Source organism: Musca vetustissima, unplaced genomic scaffold (assembly GCF_032173495.1).
Source record: "Musca vetustissima isolate MV318-11 ecotype Yass unplaced genomic scaffold, APGP_CSIRO_Mvet_v1 utg4240, whole genome shotgun sequence".
In the NCBI taxonomy this organism is placed as follows: domain Eukaryota; kingdom Metazoa; phylum Arthropoda; class Insecta; order Diptera; family Muscidae; genus Musca; species Musca vetustissima.
Genome location: NW_026877284.1, coordinates 57,917 through 80,213, shown reverse-complemented (window position 1 = coordinate 80,213; position 22,297 = coordinate 57,917). Strand labels below are relative to the sequence as shown.

The 22,297-nt window shown below is 33.8% G+C and overlaps 1 protein-coding gene across 1 annotated transcript; it reads left to right on the top strand.

The window, feature by feature from the left end:
• The first annotated feature begins 10,858 nt into the window (after positions 1-10,858).
• On the top strand, positions 10,859-20,465 carry LOC133321852 (protein grindelwald-like). The gene is made up of 3 exons (XM_061530923.1): positions 10,859-11,108; positions 19,827-20,120; positions 20,296-20,465. The coding sequence occupies exons 1-3, from the start codon at positions 10,859-10,861 to the stop codon at positions 20,463-20,465; spliced, it is 714 nt and encodes a 237-aa protein (XP_061386907.1).
• The last annotated feature ends 1,832 nt before the right edge of the window (positions 20,466-22,297 follow it).

Below are 22,297 nucleotides of genomic sequence, written 5' to 3'. Positions count from 1 at the left end.
ATTTAATTCTTATTTTTATCTTTAAGTAAATTGTGGTAATTTGTGTCAAAATAAACACATTTATTTTTCGTCATGAAAAACATAATATGTTCTCGGGAGAATGTAAACATACCAAAGTTAGTATAGACTAACCTGTTGAAATCGGTTCAAATTTTGACTTCGAGTGTCCGACTGAGATTTTGCACTGTGGGCTGAGCATACCGAATAGCGATTGTCAAGTTTGCTTTATATCGATATAAATATTCCAATTTCATGTCAGTGGTCCTTTAAAAATGTGTCGTCTATTATGATGCATCTGTTGAATATACCCAAAATGGTGAAGGGTATCATATAGTCAGTCCAGACCGATTTTACTACTTTTACCGGTTTTGTCAGTTTTTTTTTGTAGTTCCAAAGGTCATAATTATGACCCAAACATGACAAAATTTTACTAGCGGATCAATGATTAGTAAATATTTATTTATGTCAACCTTTGAAAACCTTTGTGTTGATGTTAGAGGACGAAAATGGGAGACACACCAAGATTTGTAAATATGTCACATATTCCAAAATGGTTCAAGAGAATACTAATTTCTCGAAAATTTGACATGCTTGGTATTCAAATCCGAATAAAGTAAAACTTCAGTGGTAGTAGTATAGTATGGTCAGATATATTTAAAACCAGCACATCTACATATGCTGTAAGGGTGTTATAGCTTTGTGCGGCCCCACGAGCTTGTAAAGCCGCGAAATATTGGTCTAGACCCAAGTTTTAGTATACCGATCGTCACGTGTCAACTAACTGAGTTGATCTAGACATGTGTGTTCGTCTGTCCGTGTGTCCATTATAACTTGTAAACACAGACCACAGTTATGGAACAACCGTCATGTAATTTTGAATGCAGGACCGGTTGTGGCCAATGATGAACCCTATTGTTTTTGGCAATGATCCGTTAATATTTAGGGTATGAAATGGACCGTTCTATATACTTGTCGGCTTTATGTCCTTCAGGAGTAAATATATAAGCTATATATAATACAAATTTTTTAATTTCTCACACAAATCTGACCGATCTTTTTCAAAACAAGCATGCTTATTCTTTGGCCCAATCCCCTTCTTCATGTACAATTTCGCGATGTTCGGACCATAATTGCGGCCTGTAGAGCGAACAGAAAAACCGACAAAAATTAGGTATTTGGTCCATATCATCCCCTAAATATTAACCGATCTTTACCAAAAACAATAGGGGTCTTCATTGACCAGAACCAATCCTACATGCAAAATTTCGTGAAGATTGGTCCATAACTGTGGTCTGTATCGTGTTTAGAAATTATAATGGACAGACGGACGGACACACATGTCTAGATCGACTCAGCTAGTCGAGATATGACGATAGGTATACTTAAAGGTGGTATACTTAAGGTTTTACGCTGCTATGTACCCAAATTTTAAGAGCATTTATTTTAGCTCAACAAAAAATTATTATATGCATTTATCGTTTTTTAAGCCCTATAAATCGTGCAAATTCAGATGTGCATATAAACATTTAATACTGTAGAATAATCATTGGGTGGAAAATACCTTTTACCAAAAGTGGAAAATATTGGTCCACGTATTGGGGTACCTGTCAATATTCGGTAGTTGGGACACATTTTCCAAGTAGAAAATATTGGTCCACGTTTCGGGTTTCCTGACATTATTCGGTATTTTCAATGGATAAAAATCTTTCAACGAAAAATGATTACTATTGGTCCAAATTTTAAAGTAGCCCCCTTGTTATATATACATATACTATAGTTCTCACTGGGAGGCAAATTTTTCTTACTAAACATTACCAACATATTAATAATTAATCAAGTATTTTTTTTTTTTTTTCAAAATAAAATCACATAATATCACATTGTTGGCATCACTAACTGCAAATATTACCAATGTATCTCAAAGAAACGCAAAGAGAGAACATTTAATACGGTAGCCAGATAAAGTTTGAAAACCAATAACAACAGTTTGAAAATCATTGCCTTCCTTCGTAGGGATTTCCATATTATAATTATTGGGATTTCGTTATAAATTGTGGAAGGAAATCCCCCATATAAACCATGGTTAATACGCTATTACATCCTCTTCAGATTCAGGTAGAATTTTGTGGCTACAACCAATGCAACATTAATTAGATGAAATTTCCATGGGCCAATTCCAAAGAAATGTTACCAATAGGATTTTTCGAAAGTAAATTTTAAATATGGTACGTGTAAAAGGAAAAACAAATATTGACTATGGCAATGAACCCCTATATTACTACTGCTCTCTTACCACCAATTTAATTCTTATTTTTATCTTTAAGTAAATTGTGGTAATTTGTGTCAAAATAAACACATTTATTATTCGTCATGAAAAACATAATATGTTCTCGGGAGAATGTAAATAAAAACAAATAAACCCGAAGTAAAGTAGTCGCAATACCCTTAAAATATATAAATATGGGTAGTAGCGTTATATCATTTGTTGCATGACCGGCATAAATCAAAAATCTTTCAAATTGCCTACCACCTTATACAGAGCAGAGGAAATTCTATAGTTCCTAATCGAAGTGTATAAAAGATTTTTTTACACAATATGAAGTCTGTTATCATTAACCCCAAAGTCCCGATTTTTGATTTTTGACGGTTTTTCAGCAAATTAGTGATATGAAAACTTTTAGATCTCGTTATTTGAAGATGGATTTTAATATCCTAAATTAAGATTAAGATATTTGAATAATCAAATCAGTCAAATGCAGGGGATGGCATGTACTTTCAAATACAATCAACAACAAATAAAAACCAAATCGGATACTTCCTCCACACCATATGAAATATGAACATGAAGTGCCCTTCGGAAAATAGCTTGTTTACAACAGATTAACAATATTGTTATTTTTCGTAGGTAAATTTGATATTCAGTGAGAACCCAGAGTATCAAATTACAGATAATTCGATACGTGTAAAATCAGTAATAATACCTATAATCAGAGGTATCGTGTTATATAAAACCGTAAAAATATATAATTAGAGTCATTTCGGTAATTGGTGTTAAACAGGAGTCAGAAGATTTCATAACCAATGAGAACCCAAAATACCAAATATGTCGTATAACCTGAAATATGGATCGTTATTGAGAATATTTGTAGTGCAATTTCTACGTACGTATCCAAAATACCGAATTTTTTATACAAATACCAGTAATGTTTTTGCAATAGCTTCACCTTGAATATTGCGATCAAATTTGGCCAAGCTAACTCTTTCGACTCAAGGTGTTTAAATTCCTGGGAGTATAGATTGTCGGATGTATTTAAATGTAACCCCATTTTAAAATGAACATATCCTAAACAGTGATAGTTCGGCCAAGTTCATAATTTGTTTAAAATGTTATTAGGTGATGCCAAATTTATGTATAATAAAATTATCAAAGTCACAAACCAGGTTTTTCGTAGTCAATGCTACACGGTATAGATGTCGCTTCGGCATAATGATAATTACAAGAGAACTAGGGGAAGCGAGAAGACGTTTTTGTAGAAATCTACTTAGTTACATCTATACTAATAAAAGATTAAAGTGATTGAGTGACTGATTGATTTAACGATTCATCAACGCCCAGACGAAACAGCTGAAGTTAGAATCTTAAAATTTTGGATTTTTGGAAATTCGTAAAACGGTACGAAAAGTACTAAATGTGATACCATTTGTATTTTGTGAAGCGGTGGAGCTAGAACTCTGAAATTCGGACTGGTGATCGTCGATGGAGTGTAGGATAGGTGTACCAAAGGGTTTTTAGAAATTCGAACTATAACTATCCGAAAAGTACTAAATTTGGTACACTTCTGTAGCATGTGAAGGAATAGCGCTAAAAACTTGAAAATTGGAGTGTGAATTGAGGTTGAGAAGTAGGGTTATTTAAGGAGATGGTTTTGAAAGTGTGTGCGCATGTTTTGGAGGTACAAATCGAGCTGGAATCCAGAAATTTGAAATTAACATTACCGTCGGATTGTAGGAATGGGATATGTACGTAGTTTTGGAATTTTTTTACTGATGTGTACGAAATGTATTAAATCTATACTATAATTGGTACAATTTAGATTTGGGTGAACCGATAGAGCGAAAACAATGAAATTTGGAGTCAGGATCACTGTTGGGAGTAACATCGAGGTATGTAGGAAGTTTTAAAAATTGTTACTAATGTGTACTAAATTTGGAACAATTTAAATTGTAGGTGAAACGATAGAGTTGGAATCCTAAATTTTTGATTTTGGATCACTGTGGAAGTGTAGGATTGGGGTATGTAGGACGTTTTGGAAATTGGTACTACTATGCACTAAATTTGGTACAATTTGAATTGCGGGTGAACCGATGGAGTTGGAATCCTGAAACTTGGATTTAGGATCACTGTGGGGGTTGGGTTAAGTAGGACGTTTTGGAAATGTGAATTGTGGGCGAACCGATAGTGTTGAAATCCTGAAACTTGATTTAGGATCAATGTGGGGGTTTAGGTTAAGTAGGAAGTATTGGAAATTCGTACTACTGTGTACTAAATTTGGTACAATGTGAATTGTGGGCATATGCTAGAAAGGTATAAATAACTAGTAAAAAGTCATTAGCTGCGGCCGGCCCGAATTTTTGTGACACTCATAATGACGTGGATATTATAAATGCCTAGAAACGACCAACTCTTTTATATGGGGGCAATATAATGGCAAATTGTTAGTAAAGTAAAAAATTTGTTATATCGCGAAGATATTTTATGATGGTAAAGGGTATTTAAAATTTCAATGCATTTCCAAGAAAACAAAACCTGTTATTAAATTCTTTTTAAATTAAATTTACAGGTTTGTAAAATGTTGACCCTTTGTGAGGGAGGTACCAGAGGGAGAGGACCGACGTGTCGGACCTTCGAACTTGATATATGTTGGTAAGCATATTACAATGTATAAAGTTTTGATGAAATTGTAAATTTTTTTATACCCTACGTTTCTTTGGACCAAATCCGTTTCAGCATATATCACGTTCGAAGATGGAGAATGTCGACCCACTCCCTCTGGTACCTCCTCCACAAAATGATAAAAATTTTGCTGTAAATTTATGAGTATTCGATTTAAGCCAAACTTTATACATCCAAATACTTTTATCAAACATGCATATTCTTTGAAGATGGGACTTCTTGTCCACTTCTTCTAATAGCTCCCCCACAAAGGATCCACAGTTATGAATATTTGATATGGAGCGTGATCGAGTCTGAAGATGGGAACCATCGGTCCACTATATTTGGTTATCGGTTCACTTCATTTGGTCAACATTTTGAAAATGTGATATTCCAATAGCAATCGTATGGAATGTCCAATTGGATGCTAAATGTACACATCTTAATATTTCTTTCGGTTCTTGCCATGTTGGAACCTCAATTCTACACCTCCTCAGTGATCCTAATCAAAATTTCATGATTTCAACTATATCGCTTCACCTACAATTTAAAGTGTACCAATTTTATTACACATTAGTACAAATTTCTAAAACTTCCTACATATTTCAATCTTACACCTTAACAGTGCTCCTGACTCCAAATTTCATGATTCTAGCTCTATTGGTTCACCTAGAATAAAAATGTACCAAATTTAGTACCCATAAGTATTAATTTGTTAAACTGAATCCTGACCCTAATCCTACATCCCTACAATGATCCTAACTCAATACTTCATTGTTCCAGCTTTATCGGTTCACCCAAATCCAAATTGTACCAATTATAGTACGATTTAGTACTTTTCGTACACATAAGTAAAAATTTTTAAAACTACGTATATATCCCAATCCCACACTCCGACGGTAATGTTACTTTCAATTTTCAGGATTCCAGCTCGATTTGTACCTTCAAATCAAACTTTCCAAACTCTCCTCATATCGACCCTATTTCTCAACCTTAATTTGCATTCCAAATTTCAAGTTTTTTGCTCAATCCATTCACATACGAAATTGTACCAAATTTAGTAATTAATCAGTACTTTTCGAATACTTATAGTTTGAATTTCCAAAAAGCCCTTTTCTACATCTATTCTACACTCCATCAGTGACCCTCAATCTTTCCCCACAAAATGTCAACAATTTTAATATTTGTTAGTCCTATATCAAAAAATGGAATTTTATCAAAAATTTGCTACTTGAAATATTTTTACTAATCTAGATCAAGTTCGAGACCATCTTCGAATCTTTGATACAAAAATATACCTCAAATAAAGCTACCTTCTCAAACCATAGGCTGAGGGGATATATCTTTCGACAATACCGACTTATACATTCTTATTTGTTTTACACAAAAATTGGTTGAGAGCCTGCCCAAAAACTACCAAAATACCGAAGTACCGATACATATATGTAGGCTACCACAGTGTACCTATATTTACAATTATTATACCCTTCACCACACTGTGGTACAGGGTATTATGTCTTTGTGCATATGTTTGTAACAGGCAAAAATACACGAGATAGACACATGGTTCCTTTTGAGAATGTGCATAGAATCACTTTCTAAGTCGATTTATGCATGTCCGTCCTTCCGTCTGTCTGTTGATGTTAAATTGTAAACAAAGTACAGATCGCATTTTTAATCCGATTTGGCTGAAATTTGGTACAGCTCATTTATTTGGCCCAAGGACGAACCTTATTAAAATTGGGAAAAATCGGTTCAGATTTAGATATAGCTCCCATATATATTTTTGTCCGATTTTTGGTAAATGGCTTAGGGTACTGAATTGAGTCTAAGATGATGAATGGTGAGTTTCGGGAAAATCGGTTCAGATTTAGATATAGCTCCCATATATTTTTTTGTCCGATTTTTGGTAAATGGTGCACCAAAGACCCTGAAAATCTTTCGATTTGCACGAATTTTGGCATAGCGTACTGAATTATGTCCAGAATGATGTGTGCCAAGTTTCGAGAAAATCGGTTCAGATTTAGATACAGCTCCCATATATATTTTCGTCCGATTTAATGTAAATGGTGTACCAAAGTCCCTATATATCTTTCGATTTGTACGAAATTTGGTACAGCGTAATGAATTAGGTCTAGAATGATGTGTGTCAAGTTTCCTGAAAATCGGTTCAGATTTAGATATAGCTCCCATACATATTTTTGTCCGATTTAAGGTAAATGGTGTACCAAAGTCCCTATATATCATTCGATTTGTACGAAATTTGGCATAGGGTACTGAATTGAGTCTAAAATGATGAATGGTGAGTTTCGGGAAAATCGGTTCAGATTTAGATATAGCTCCCATATATATTTTTGTCCGATTTTTGGTAAATGGTGCACCAAAGGCCCTGAAAATCTTTCGATTTGCACGAATTTTGGCATAGCGTACTGAATTATGTCCAGAATGATGCGTGCCAAGTTTCGAGAAAATCGGTTCAGATTTAGATATAGCTCCCATATATATTTGTGTCCGATTTTTGGTAAATGGTGCACCAAAGACCCTGAAAATCTTTCGATTTGCACGAATTTTGGCATAGCGTACTGAATTATGTCCAGAATGATGTGTGCCAAGTTTCGAGAAAATCGGTTCAGATTTAGATATAGCTCCCATATATAGTTTCGTCCGATTTAAGGTAAATGGTGCACCAAAGTCCCTATATATCTTTCGATTTGTACGAAATTTGGTACAGCGTAATGAATTAGGTCTAGAATGATGTGTGTCAAATTTCCTGAAAATCTGTTCAGATTTGGATATAGCTCCCATATATATTTTCGTCCGATTTAAGGTAAATGGTGTACCAAAGTCCCTATATATCATTCGATTTGTACGAAATTTGGCATAGGGTACTGAATTGAGTCTAAAATGATGAATGGTGAGTTTCGGGAAAATCGGTTCAGATTTAGATATAGCTCCCATATATATTTTTGTCCGATTTTTGGTAAATGGTGCACCAAAGACCCTGAAAATCTTTCGATTTGCACGAATTTTGGCATAGCGTACTGAATTATGTCCAGAATGATGTGTGCCAAGTTTCGAGAAAATCGGTTCAGATTTAGATATAGCTCCCATATATATTTGTGTCCGATTTTTGGTAAATGGTGCACCAAAGACCCTGAAAATCTTTCGATTTGCACGAATTTTGGCATAGCGTACTGAATTATGTCCAGAATGATGTGTGCCAAGTTTAGAGAAAATCGGTTCAGATTTAGATATAGCTCCCATATATATTTTCGTCCGATTTAATGTAAATGGTGTACCAAAGTCCCTATATATCTTTCGATTTGTACGAAATTTGGTACAGCGTAATGAATTAGGTCTAGAATGATGTGTGTCAAGTTTCCTGAAAATCGGTTCAGATTTGGATATAGCTCCCATATATATTTTCGTCCGATTTAAGGTAAATGGTGTACCAAAGTCCCTATATATCATTCGATTTGTACGAAATTTGGCATAGGGTACTGAATTGAGTCTAGAATGATGATTGGTGAGTTTCGGGAAAATCGGTTTAGATTTCGACATACCTCCCATAAATATTTTCGTCCGATTTTATGTATATGGTGCGCCAAGGTCCCTATATATCCCTCGAAATTTGGCATAGCGTACTGAATTAAGTCTAGATGTATGTTCATTTTCGTGAAAATCGGTTCAGATTTAGATATAGCTCCCACATATAATTATATTTTTAACTACGCGGCGCGTTTTCCATAAATTTTCCCCACGTTACGCAGACGACTTTAAATCTGGCCGAATGAAATTAAATTTATCATAGGTTGCAGGTTCGAGGGAACATTGACACGAATTGTAAGGATACATATGTACAATATACCCAAAGTGGTGAAGGGTATCATATAGTCGGCCCAGTCCGACTTTACTTCTTTCCTTACTGGTTTTAATTAAAAAATTTCCAAAACAACCGGCCTTCTTTCGGGTATTTAAACATTTTCCTGTAAATTTGAAAATGTCGGCTATGAGATCAAATTTATATTTAAGGGCAACCCCCACAATACTGATTTGAATTTTTGGGGAATTAAAAAAAACATCTTTTGTTGTTGTTTTTTTGTAACTAAAGAAAAGTCCTTCTTTTCGATAGCAGACATAATTTCCGACCACTGGAACGACCGAATCCAAAAATTCCAACGATATTCGAAAGAGTACATGTTTGCCTCTGGTATGCACTATGATTATCTCTCTTATCGTCACAATAAATCGGGTACATCTTCAAGAGTTGTTGAAATGTCTACCAAAATTTTATACGGACATTCATGAATTGGTGTATGTTCGAATTAAATAGAAAATAAATTATTTTTTTTTTGAAACAGAGAGGGGGATCCCGTTAACTTTAGATCTTGGAAACCGCTGGGTTTCCAAGATTTTCTACAATGGACGGGTGGAAATTCCAACAAACCAAAACCTCTTTTAAATAATTTTTCTTCATAGTCACCCTCATTTCCTTAATCTTTACATAAATGACAATGGTTTAAATTTATGGGGACCAAACATGGGATATATAAAATTTATATATCGTCGTGATCAAGGGGACGATAAATATATATGGTAAAAATTTTAAAAAGTTTCCTGATGAGCCCCTAAACTCAACATAAGCCTTTTTAACTTCTACTTCTTTGAAATTCTATGATGATAATCGGTAGACTCTCTTAATGGGTTAAAGCCACATTTGTCTTCCCAATACAATTCTCATTGAGTAAAACAACTCACCTGAAGCCGTTAAATAACTACTCAACGTAAAACAGGTAATGAAGTGAGAAAAACGTCAACACCTAAACCACCTTCAATCTCTCTCAGTGAGAGAAGAAAAATCTCAAGTCAGTTGGAATATGAGCAGTAATGTTGTTCCGCTTATGATCGTTACGCACTGACTTGGTGACGGCGGACACCGATCTGTCAGAGATGCAGAAAGCAATGGGTGAGTTTTTTGTTTTATTAGTTTAGTGTTTAAGTGAACGTAAGGCGGTTGAGTTGTGGATATCGAGTTCGGGTAGCTTTATTTGACGAAAAAATCAACGTTCAATTTCGGAAAAAACACACACTCAAATTAAAAATAAACAAACCAGTTGTGGTTACAGTGAGAATTTCGAATTTGTTTTTACATAAACAAATAACAATAACAAATTATAATTATTTTATTTAAAAAAAGTGTTTTTTGTTCAACAAAAAATAATAAAGGCTTAAATGCGCAAAACAAGTAACAAAAAACCCCAGTGAAAACCTGTTTTCTGAGGCATTAACCGGACGGACGGACAGACACAAACACACCACTCACACACAGAGCAATGGTGAAAAGCAGCTAGCAATCCACGAACCAGCCAACCAACCGACCATTCCAACAATAACCAGAAAAATTAGCCACAAACGTTATGAACAACTAACTGGCTGGCGTCTTGGCCAACAAAACAATCTTCAGCCTACAGCAACAAAAATAACAACAACAACACCAGTTACACAAAGAAGAGTTAAAACACCAAGAACAACAACAACAGCACACGATCTGTTGAGAGTCAACGTCTACTAACAAACAACCAATTGGTAGATGAGTCATCGACAGACTTCAGACGTCAATTCAGTTGGCCAAAAAACAGTTGAACAATCAAAAGATGTTAATAAATAATTAATATAAATAAAAAAATAACAAATTTCTAATAATAACAGAATTTAATAAAAACTAAATTTCTAAATAAAAGAAAATTCGTGCCGTGAAATTGTTTCACGTTTGTGTGAAATTAAAAAAAATAACTTAAAATATTTTACTTTAAAATTCAAACACGTTTCAAAACAAAATTTTTATATAATAACAAACATTTGAAAAATCCGACACTTCCTTGTGTATCCAGACAACAAAAACAACATCAGCAACGACAACAGAAAATGTTTAATTTTAGCGCCCTAAGAACAACTGCCGCCACAATTTTAACTCTACCCGCCGCCCTCCACAAAACCGTTGACGCCATTGCAATGACAGCCGAATCAGCGGCTGGTACCGACTGTCACGGCCAATTATGCCATCCAGTGGAACAATTTTGCTCACACTTTGAAGTTACCTGTGTGAATTGTTCGTCGGCATGCGATCCGCAAGATCTTAACTATAAACCGGTGGAATGCACCCGAGAATGTGGTGGTAAGTTAGACACAGACAACTTTTTTTAATAAATATTAAATTTGTAGGTTTTCCGTTAGATAGAAGGTTTTCTATTGGGACATCTGTAGATGCCAGACATGGGTCTCTTTTAAATAGAGCGATGAATGGAAGAGCTTCTACAAACGGAATACAGATATTCGAATTTGCAAAAGTCGTCTGTAAACATTTTTTAGTGTAATGCAATAGAAAAATTACTGTAGGTTCCCTTCAGAAGCCCTTTTACATTAGAAATCCTTCATATAGATCTTGTGAACATTGAAGGTACCTCACAGTTGTTTATAAGGAACCACATTTATGAAAAAGGCTAATATCGAACGGCACCGACTATATGATGTTCTACACCAGCATATGCAAGACCTGGTTTTAAGAATCATACTGAAATCGTTGGAAATAATATTTTTTGTCTATGTATAATTCTAATCGGTAGCATTACAAATGAGATCTATATTCAAATCTGATTCTAGACTAAATTCCGTAACTTTTACTAAATTTCTTGTCCATCAGACCGATGAAATTGAACAAAAATACCTTAGAGCTGTATTTATGAAAGATTCTGATTTTCGCTAACTTCAATAGGGATTTATTTTTCAATCAAATTCAATTTCCAAAATGCATCCTTCGTCTTAATTCGACTCAAAAGGAGATTCGAAGTATAACACAGATTTTATATCAGAGTAGCCCCCTCATAAAGTTTCCACCAGAGGAGCTATGAAGGTATAGGGTGTATTAAATGTGTAATTCAGTTTACAACACCTCGAAGTCTTCTTCGAAGGCTCCATAAGGAAACACGATATGGATCACACTATCTAATACTACTCCCACGATTTTTGATATTTGATATATGTATCAATGTTATGATATAGTTCCATATACTGGCAAAGCTCCAGGTTTGATATTTGTTGCAGCTCCAAAATATTTGGTATTGGAAAATGTTTCTCACATAACGATATCGCCTGTTTTTTTGATATTTTGGGAAAATGTTCCATCTAAAGCAAAAATCGGACGGGGACAACTATATGATACCCTTCGGCACTTTGGGTATATTGTAGAGTTGGGCAATATAGTTCCTTAAGCGGCTCAATCTTGTTCTGTCCTATACGCAAAAGGAACTTTAGTTCCATAGTTCCTTTTAATTAACTCGTTCAGGAACTATGGAACTAAATGTTTCTTCTTTTTTGTTTTTTTCCTTATATGCTGTACAACGTTTAATTATTATACGGACTATTTTATTCATCAATAAATGATAGACACAACTAAATGTTACATTAACTGATTCACATATATGAGCTGGTGAAACGAAATAAACAACGTTTGCAAAAAGAACTGGAGAACATGGAACAAAAGAATGACCGGGCAAAATGGATGAACGAGAACAATGGAACGAGCATAAAATGAACTATCTGAACGACACAGCAAAAGGAACTAGGTACATAGAGGACCTATTCCAATCGTATGTTCAAAATCCTTCCGGAACGACACAGATGTATATAGAACAGACATAGCATTTTTGGAAGACCATTAAATGGATTCGGAGACAATTAAATATGTGATCTACATAGATATTTGAATAAATTTAAATCAACCCATACACATACCATCCTGAAATCTATGAAAAATTGCATGTCAATCGGGTAGACTTGGGATATTTGGCGACCATTTGTATGAAATCGAGCAAAATTATGTATGTGAACAATACGTAAATCTGGACCTATTTGAGCATTCACCATTTGGTATACTGCAAAATACAATGCGATGTCCAAAATTCTTCACGATCGGAGGAAAGTTTATTATTTGGTGCACAATTTGGTGCACTCAGACGAAAATATATTGGATTTAAATACAATACGCTATGCAACATTTCATGTAAAGCGAACAAACATTTGCCAAACCATTTGCATAAAATCGGAAGATACTATATAAGGGAGATATATCTAAATCTGAACCGATGTCAACAAAACTTAACACACTTCATTTTACACTTAATGCAATGTGCTAGACAAAATTTCGTGCAAATCGAAATCCATTTACATAAAATCGGACAAATATATATATGGGAGCGAGCTATCCTATATATATAGCGATTTCAAACTTAAGAAAAAAATCCTAGACTCAATACAGTAAACTATACCAAATTTCGTTATATAGAAACTATATATATTGGAGCTTTATCTAAATCTGAATCGATTTCAACAAAACTTCGCACACATCAATCTGTACCTACTTCATTACGCTTTGCAAAATTTTGTCGCAATCGGCCAAACATTGGGAGGTTGGTGCACCATTTAGATAAAATCAGAGGAATATATATATATATATATATATATATATATATATAAATCTGAACCGATTTTCTCCAATTTCAATAGGGTTCGTCCTTTGTACAAATAAGTGAGATGTGTCAAATTGCATCTCATTCGGATCATAAATACCTATATGTACTTTGATTACAGGAATACATGAACGGAGGAACAGACGGATATGCATATATCGACTCAGAAAGTGATTCTATGCATATTCTCAAAAGGAACCATGAGTCTATCTCGTTTCCTTTTGCCTGTTTCAAGCATATGCACAAAGACCTGTACCACAGTGTGATGAAAGTTATACACACTTTTATATAGGTCCAAGTTTTTCCGTTCGTTTTTTTGTACTTCATAGGCCGCCATATGGTGGAGTGTATATTAAATGTGTTATTCCGCATGGACCACCTCGTAGGAATCATCAAAGACCACATTAAGTATATATAGTCTTGATTATAATCTGATAATCTGAAGATTATAATCTGAAAATCTGAAGAACTCTTGAAGATATAGCCGATTTATTGTGTCAGCATCAAGTGACGGCTGAAGGGCTTCTCAAACTTTAAATGCGGTTTTCTCCAAAACATTGGTTTTGCGAATGGCGGGCACGATAACTCAAAAACTAATAACCCAATCGAGTGTGTAGCTTTCGTATGGACTAGGATAAAGCCTATCGGTGAAGATCTTCCTTATTTTTTAACTTAACTTTTGGTCAAAAATCGGCGATTTTCCAAAAATATTTTTTCCAAGGTTAATTTTAGAGCGAAGTCAATAATCCTAGTTCATATAAATAATCCCTTAAATGCCCGTCTTTTACAATGACGAAAGATATCGTAATACTTCAGATAGAGCTCTGAAAATTTGTTGGTATTTTTAAGAGTAGTTTTCAACGGAATATTTTTTATACCATTTTTTTTTTTTGAGGTTGAGACAACAACGCCGAAAATTATCCCTATATGTCTATGTACCGCCCATATAAATGCCCCACCAAATTGTTGGATATTTTCAGGGTTGTAGCCTCATTTTCTTATTTGACATTTAGAGATTTTGGAGGCTGGCATACATCTCTATTTTAGACAATTTGAATCGATTGTTAAGCGAATGGAGAATTTTGTGGGTTCCAAATTTGGCACTAATTTCGAAATGTTTGTACGCTGAGTGCTGGTAAATAAATAGGCTGACTATATATACATCTCATGATTATTTATACATCTTCGGATATGGTCTAAATTTGGTAAAAAAATATTACTTTGTGCGGAGTTGAGTTCAAACCGGACACTCAAAAAGCTTTGTATCCGATTTAAACATGTTCAAAAATGTTGACCCTTTATATGAGAGTTACTACAGGGAATGGGTCTATAAATCTCATTTTAATATTCCAAAAAAAAAAATGACAAAGATATCACGATTTGCAAAGTTTTTACTAAATCAGATTCTCCTTCTTCTTGATTCTTCGCATCATAAGATATTTATACATTTTCAAAACATGTTTTAGTAAAATATTATGTTATGCAAAGTTTGGGTCCAAACGGAATATCCTTTCCCAAGATAATTTACATTTATTTTTCAGCAAAATGTTCACCTTTTGTAGGGGAGGTAATAGAAGGAGTTGTCTGATATTCTCCATTTTCGAACACGATTTAGGGTTTAAAGAAATATTACGATGTGTAAAGTTTGGATTGAATCTAGAGTATTTTAATTGAATCGGTTGTATATTTTCTCTTAGAGAGTTACACTGCCCCTTATTAATTTCCCAAACAAAAACTAACGGCAACAATTTTATTTATGGACCAACAATTTTATTTTGAGGCTCTTGAGACAATAATTATAATTTGGATTATTATCAACTCTGTATCAAAGTTTTGTAGTTGACTGGGAAACTGCCCAACGAATAAGTTTTGACGATGACTAGACTTATTTAAAAATATTTTCCAGAGCTCAAACTTATGTCGAAGACCTTTTTCCGCACCGACTGATATACCACGAAAACAGGGCTACTAAATGGATCTTCCGCATAGATTTTCGAATTTCTTCAAAATCTCCAGTCAAAAAATTATACGTTATTAAAGGGGAACAAACGTCACATGACTAATTTAGTAGAGGAAACATTCGTTTACTTGCTTCGTGGTGTTTCTACTAGGAACTCCTTTCGATCGATAATCAATCAATATGAACCTTTTTTTATCAATTGGCTGTTTGTGAGGAATTCAACCAAAAAAACTTTTTTTATGGTCAGGCATTCATGCAATATCGAATGTATGCTAATTGAAGAAACGTCCAAGGATGGCTCATCGATGTTCTCTTCTTATGACAATCCACGTCGATAGTTGTGAAAAATTATCGTACGAAAATGTTCACGACTTCATTCGATTTTTTTGCACATTGATTTTTGAAGACACATGGTGGTACGTCAAATTGTCCGTTGGTGCCACATAGACCAGAAATATATGTAGTAGTCATCGTATTAGAATGCCCATGGGACTTCTATAAAATAAAGCCTTATATTGTTTTATAACATAACCCAATTGTTCTCTACCTGTAAATCAAATTTTTGTATTAATACAAGCAACAACAACATCAGTTATAGTTAAAGCTCAAATAAAACTTTCCCATATTTATCCAATCAAAGTTCAGGTGATGCTTATTTGAGTTTTTAGCATCAATTCGATGAAATTTTCTAGAATTTCATTGTAATTGTATTTCTAATTATCAATGACGTCATTTTCATTCATATAACCAGTTGTAAACAAAATTGAATGCAACTGCAAATTAATTTTATTTTACCTGTAATTTTATTGGAACTGGTTTTTGTTTGTATGTTTTAGCCAGGTGTTAGTAATGTTGGTAAATTTGCAATAAGAGTTATCTTCTATGTCAAATACAATGTTTGTATATGCAAATTTTCTATATATATATTGATAAATTATAAAAAAGAATAAATATTCGAGTCATTAGTTAAATATAGGGGAGATGGTTTAAGGTGGATTTTTAATAATGTGATTAGATTCTTAACATATTAGAATTTTGATCAAATATACGTGTTATAGATTTTATTTTCATAACATGTTAAAAAATATAGACGGGCAATGCTATGCAAAATGTTATATACAATGCAAGGATTTATACAAGGTGTACTCAAATTTAGGTTTTCAGTTTTGTTGGTCCGGCTTTTATATAGAAATTGATAATCATTCCTCAAAAATTTGTATATAATTGAATGCCTAATACTTCTTCATTACCAATCTCCCATAAAAATGATTCACTACCTGAATCAATCAAAATACATTAACACTTCAATTGAAAATAATCACAATTATTACCACTCTTGATAATAACAAAAAATATCATCTTCACAATATAGTATAGACTTCTCTACAGGAAATACTGACCTACGTCAGTTATCGCATCGGTGGGTGGTGACTAACAATAACATCCGCATAATCAGATGACAACAATCTGCTCTGATAAGATTATAGAAAAATATATTCTTACTCGACACTGTTATATCTGCTGATAGAAACAGCAATAGAACTGTGGTTACAATTTGGTAAAGAAACAAAAATAATTTGAAAGCATACAGACGACCAGCTAGTTCTTGTGATCGAAAAACCTCATAGTTTTCTATAAAAAGCAATTAAGAGAAAACCTCAGCATCATTGGTTTCTTCTTCACAAAAAAATTCAAGAGAAATTCAAACCACAACAACATAAAGCCACATAGAAATTTATTTCGATTCGGAAGAAAAGTGGGTGGTACACATTCTGATGGCAGTATTTAGTTCTTTTTGCGGTACATTTTATGTTGAGCATTTTTTTCCACAGCGACCACCAAATAAGAGCACGTGGTCAGTGGTTGCTTTTTTCATAATGGCTTGCCTCATTGTGGCATATAAAATTAAGTCGAAAAAGTCCGAAGTCTTAGTAAATTTTTTTTTTCAAAAATTCACGCCTTGTAATAGTCGTTGAAAATATATATTTAAACCAGAAAGAAAAGTTCAAAAGTCGGACGGGCCGACTATATGATACCCTTCACCACTTTGGGTAAATGCAAGACATGTCAATATCTACAATATCCTGTAGATAGAACGGTCATAGAATCTTTGAAGGACCATTGAGGTGGAATCGGGGGAAATTAAATGTGCCATCTATATAAATATTTGAACCAATTGAAAACCCCCATACACATACCATTCTGAAATCAATGAAAATTTGAATGTCAAACGGATAGACTTGGATTCTTTGGTGTTCCATTTGTACGAAATCGAGTCAAATTATGTATGTAAGATATATATAAACACATGGAACTAATTAAGTAACCGTTGCCTACACAATTTGTGTTCTGTAATCACTATATTCAATTTAATACCATCTACCAAATTTCGTGTAACTACCATTTACATAAAATCGAACGAAAAAATATATAAGACCTATATCAAAATCTGAACAAATTTCAATTTCACGATATATCTAAATCTGAATCGATTTTAACAAAACTTTGCCGACATCAGTCTTGATCTAAATCTGTACTCTGTGCAAAATTTTGTGCCAATCCGGCAAATATTGGGAGTTGGTGCATCATTCACATACAATCGGACGACTCTATATATGGGAACTGTATCTAAATCTGAACCGATTTCAACAAAAATCCACACACATTCAGTGCGCTGTGAAAAATTTTGTCCCAATTAAAAAATCCACGCCTTGTAATAGACCTTAAAAAATCTACGCCTTGTAATAGACCTTAAAAAATCCACGCCTTGTAATAGACCTTAAAAAATCCACGCCTTGTAATAGACCTTAAAAAATCTTCGCCTTGTAATAGACCTTAAAAAATCCACGCCTTGTAATAGACCTTAAAAAATCCACGCCTTGTAATAGACCTTTAAAAATCCACGCCTTGTAATAGACCTTAAAAAATCCACGCCTTGTAATAGACCTTAAAAAATCCACGCCTTGTAACAGACCTTAAAAAATCCACGCCTTGTAATAGACCTTAAAAAATCTACGCCTTGTAATAGACCTTAAAACATCCACGCCTTGTAATAGACCTTAAAAAAGCCACGCCTTGTAATAGACCTTAAAAAATCTACGCCTTGTAATAGACCTTAAAACATCCACGCCTTGTAATAGACCTTAAAAAATCCACGCCTTGTAATAGACCTTAAAAAATCCACGCCTTGTAATAGACCTTAAAAAATCCACGCCTTGTAATAGACCTTAAAAAATCCACGCCTTGTAATAGACCTTAAAAAATCCACGCCTTGTAATAGACCTTAAAAAATCCACGCCTTGTAATAGACCTTAAAAAATCCACGCCTTGTAATAGACCTTAAAAAATCCACGCCTTGTAATAGACCTTAAAAAATCCACGCCTTGTAATAGACCTTAAAAAATCCACGCCTTGTAATATACCTTAAAAAATCCACGCCTTGTAATAGACCTTAAAAAATCCACGCCTTGTAATATACCTTAAAAAATCCACGCCTTGTAATAGACCTTAAAAAATCCACGCCTTGTAATAGACCTTAAAAATCCACGCCTTGTAATATACCTTAAAAAAGCCACACCTTGTAATAGACCTTAAAGAAGCCACGCCTTGTAATAGACCTTAAAAAAGCCACACCTTGTAATAGACCTTAAAGAAGCCACGCCTTGTAATAGACCTTAAAAAATCCACGCCTTGTAATACACCTTAAAAAATCCACGCCTTGTAATAGACCTTAAAAAATCCACGCCTTGTAATAGACCTTAAAAAATCCACGCCTTGTAATAGACCTTGTAATAGACATTAAAAAATCCACGCCTTGTAATCGACTTAAAAAAATCCACGCCTTGTAATAGACCTTAAAAAATCCACGCCTTGTAATAGACCTTAAAAAATCCACGCCTTGTAATAGACCTTAAAAAATCCACGCCTTGTAATAGACCTTAAAAAATCCACGCCTAGTAATAGACCTTAAAAAATCCACGTCTTGTAATCGACTTAAAAAAATCCACGCCTTGTAATAGACCTTAAAAAATCCACGCCTTGTATAGATCTTAAAAAATCCACGCCTTGTAATAGACCTTAAAAAATCCACGCCTTATAATAGACCTTAAAAAAACCACGCCTTGTTATAGACCTTAAAAAATCCACGCCTTGTAATAGACCTTAAAAAATCCACGCCTTGTAATAGACCTTAAAAAATTCACGCCTATATTAAGGTCTTTAAAAATATTTTTAAAAAATTCACGCCTATATTTAGGTCTTGAAAAATATACTTAAAAATCCATGCCTATATTTAAGAAAAAATCACGCCGTGTAGTAGTCCTTAAGAATATATTTAATCTTGAAAATTTTATTTTATTATCCAAAATTGTCACACATTTTTAATTTGTCGCATTTTCTCTCTTTTCAGAATTCCTCAAATTGTTGCCCCTACAAAATGAAATTCATCAGATACAAACACAACAAAGTCTCATCCTATATCTGTTGATATTTCTGCTGATCATTACGTGTCTCCACTATACCTGGGTATGTCTGAAATGGTTGCGACAACAACGATGCTTCCGACAGGTACTCAAGAAGCTACAATTGAAGAAAGGTCCTTTACCGCCGACAGCGCATGTCAATGGCAAAGATACAACAATACAAAATATGTGTGTCATCAATGATGTTGAGCGGGCACCGTCACAGATTTACAGTATGACAGGTAAGAGATCGAAGAAGAAGCAAATGTAATCTAAAAATTGATGCTGGACGCCAGTTGACTTTAATATTCCATTTTAAAGTGGTTTGGCTGAAAACAATTTATGACATTTTTCCCAAGTGAAAAACTGAGACTAATCTCTTATCTATTTCCGTCTCCTCTTCATTGTGTCTTTCAGGTGTCGAAGGTTCAGTGATGACAATGACAACACCAATTAGCTCACGCCATCCAGCCGAAAATCAAACACCATCACCACAAGCCATTACAAATGAATATTCCTATGACAATCAAGCATTGGCTGTGACGCCAGTGTCGGAAAAGCCAGGAGGTGGTTCGGTGGTATTTTGAACATCTCCACAGTCAGCCAATAGGAATTAAGCAAAGGAATTTCACCACTCTTTACATCACATTTGTTTCGGAAAAAGAAAATGTTAAAAACATTTTTTTTTTTCCGATTTACGACCCAAACCTCGTCTGCGGCCCTCACGTACTTAATGCCTTGCTGGGTAACTGCTGACCTTTAAGGATTTATTAAAGCCTTCTCACATAGTCTTCCTGTTAGTCTAGTTTATATATTTTAAATTTGGTGGAAATTCGGTTTTATATAGCCCTCCATGATTTATTTTATATTTAGTCCACAATATGAAATTTTTATGATATTATATAAATATTATTATTATAAAACCAACCAAGCAATCCATCCATTTTATCATCACATACGTTCATATATACTAGTGATAGTTATGTAAGTTTACAATTATCATAAATTATTTTATTTATGTAATTTATATAATTAAATATAAGATGTTATTTTTAAGAAATATAAAAATAAATTGGATCATTTATATTATAAAAATAGATTTTTTTGTATAATAGTAAAAATAACAAGTTCGAACTTCATTTCTATACCTCTGACCATGAGGTGAAGAATACAAAAATCGATTGGGACCTTCATATGGGAGCTATGATATTGCAAACATCGTTTGGAAATTCGCTACGGGCCATAAAAATACAACATTTTCTCGATTTTTTCTATTTTTAGAGCCAGCTCGGTTCCGATTGTTACGGGTTTTTGTTAAATAGATTTTGCCCACAATGAAGATACAGAATACAGAATATCAAATTCTTAAAATATCGAAGATTTTAGAACCGAAAATAAAAAATTAAAGCGGAATTACTGAACTGATTTTTATTGTCACTACTGATAATGACAGGTAGTTGGAAAAAAAATTATGAGTCGAAAAATCTTGATATGGACAATTTTTTTACTTCGTGGTCATTTATGATTCAAACCAATTAATTCAAGATATGGTTGATAATTCAAGGTATGATTGATGATGATATAACTACGCATTAATTCGGAACCTTTATAAGTTTTTGAAGTCTAGCCTATCGTTATTTCATGGGATGGCATGACTTACTGTGAAAATGTCAATAAATATATTAAGCGATTTTTGTGTCTATAACAAAAAGAGTGTTCATATTCTATATATATAGATTAAATTTAATCTGTAAATCACCTTAAAATATGATAGAAAATTGGAGTTAAAGCGAGAAGATGCTCCGAAACCCATTATTAATAAGCCTAATGAGCGCATAATTATTTGAAAGATTATGCAAAACCCTCAAATTTCCACAACGACGCTTCGACAGACAAATACTCACCACGTTAAAGTTGGGCAATCTCGTTCACGGAATGGATTGATCTTTCTCGTTCCTTTTTTAAAAAGGAACTAGTTCCGTAATATAGTTCCTTTGCTCCATATGGTTCTGACCCCCTAAATATTTCCTTTGAATCTTTCTCCTTTTTTGTAGTTTTCGTTTTTTCGTTCACAGAGTTGCGTGTTGATTCGTTGGTGGTTGATAAAAGTAAACAAACTGAACTAAACGAAAAAAACTTATTTAAGGGGACCTCCCCCATTCTAGATTTTAAATTTTCAAGATTTTCATTGGGCTGGTAAATGAATACCAATGTATGTTAAGGTTTTGAACTTTACACATATATAATTGAATTTAAAAGAGAAGAAAAATAATTTCCAAAATTTGGTTTTTGTTTTGTTGTTGTTTGTGGTGACGTTGTTAGAAAGAGTACATGTCTGGCTCTCGTATGAACTAGGATTAACAAAATGGTGGAACTCTGATTTTTTTTTGGAAATTCACCTATTATCGACCACAACTCA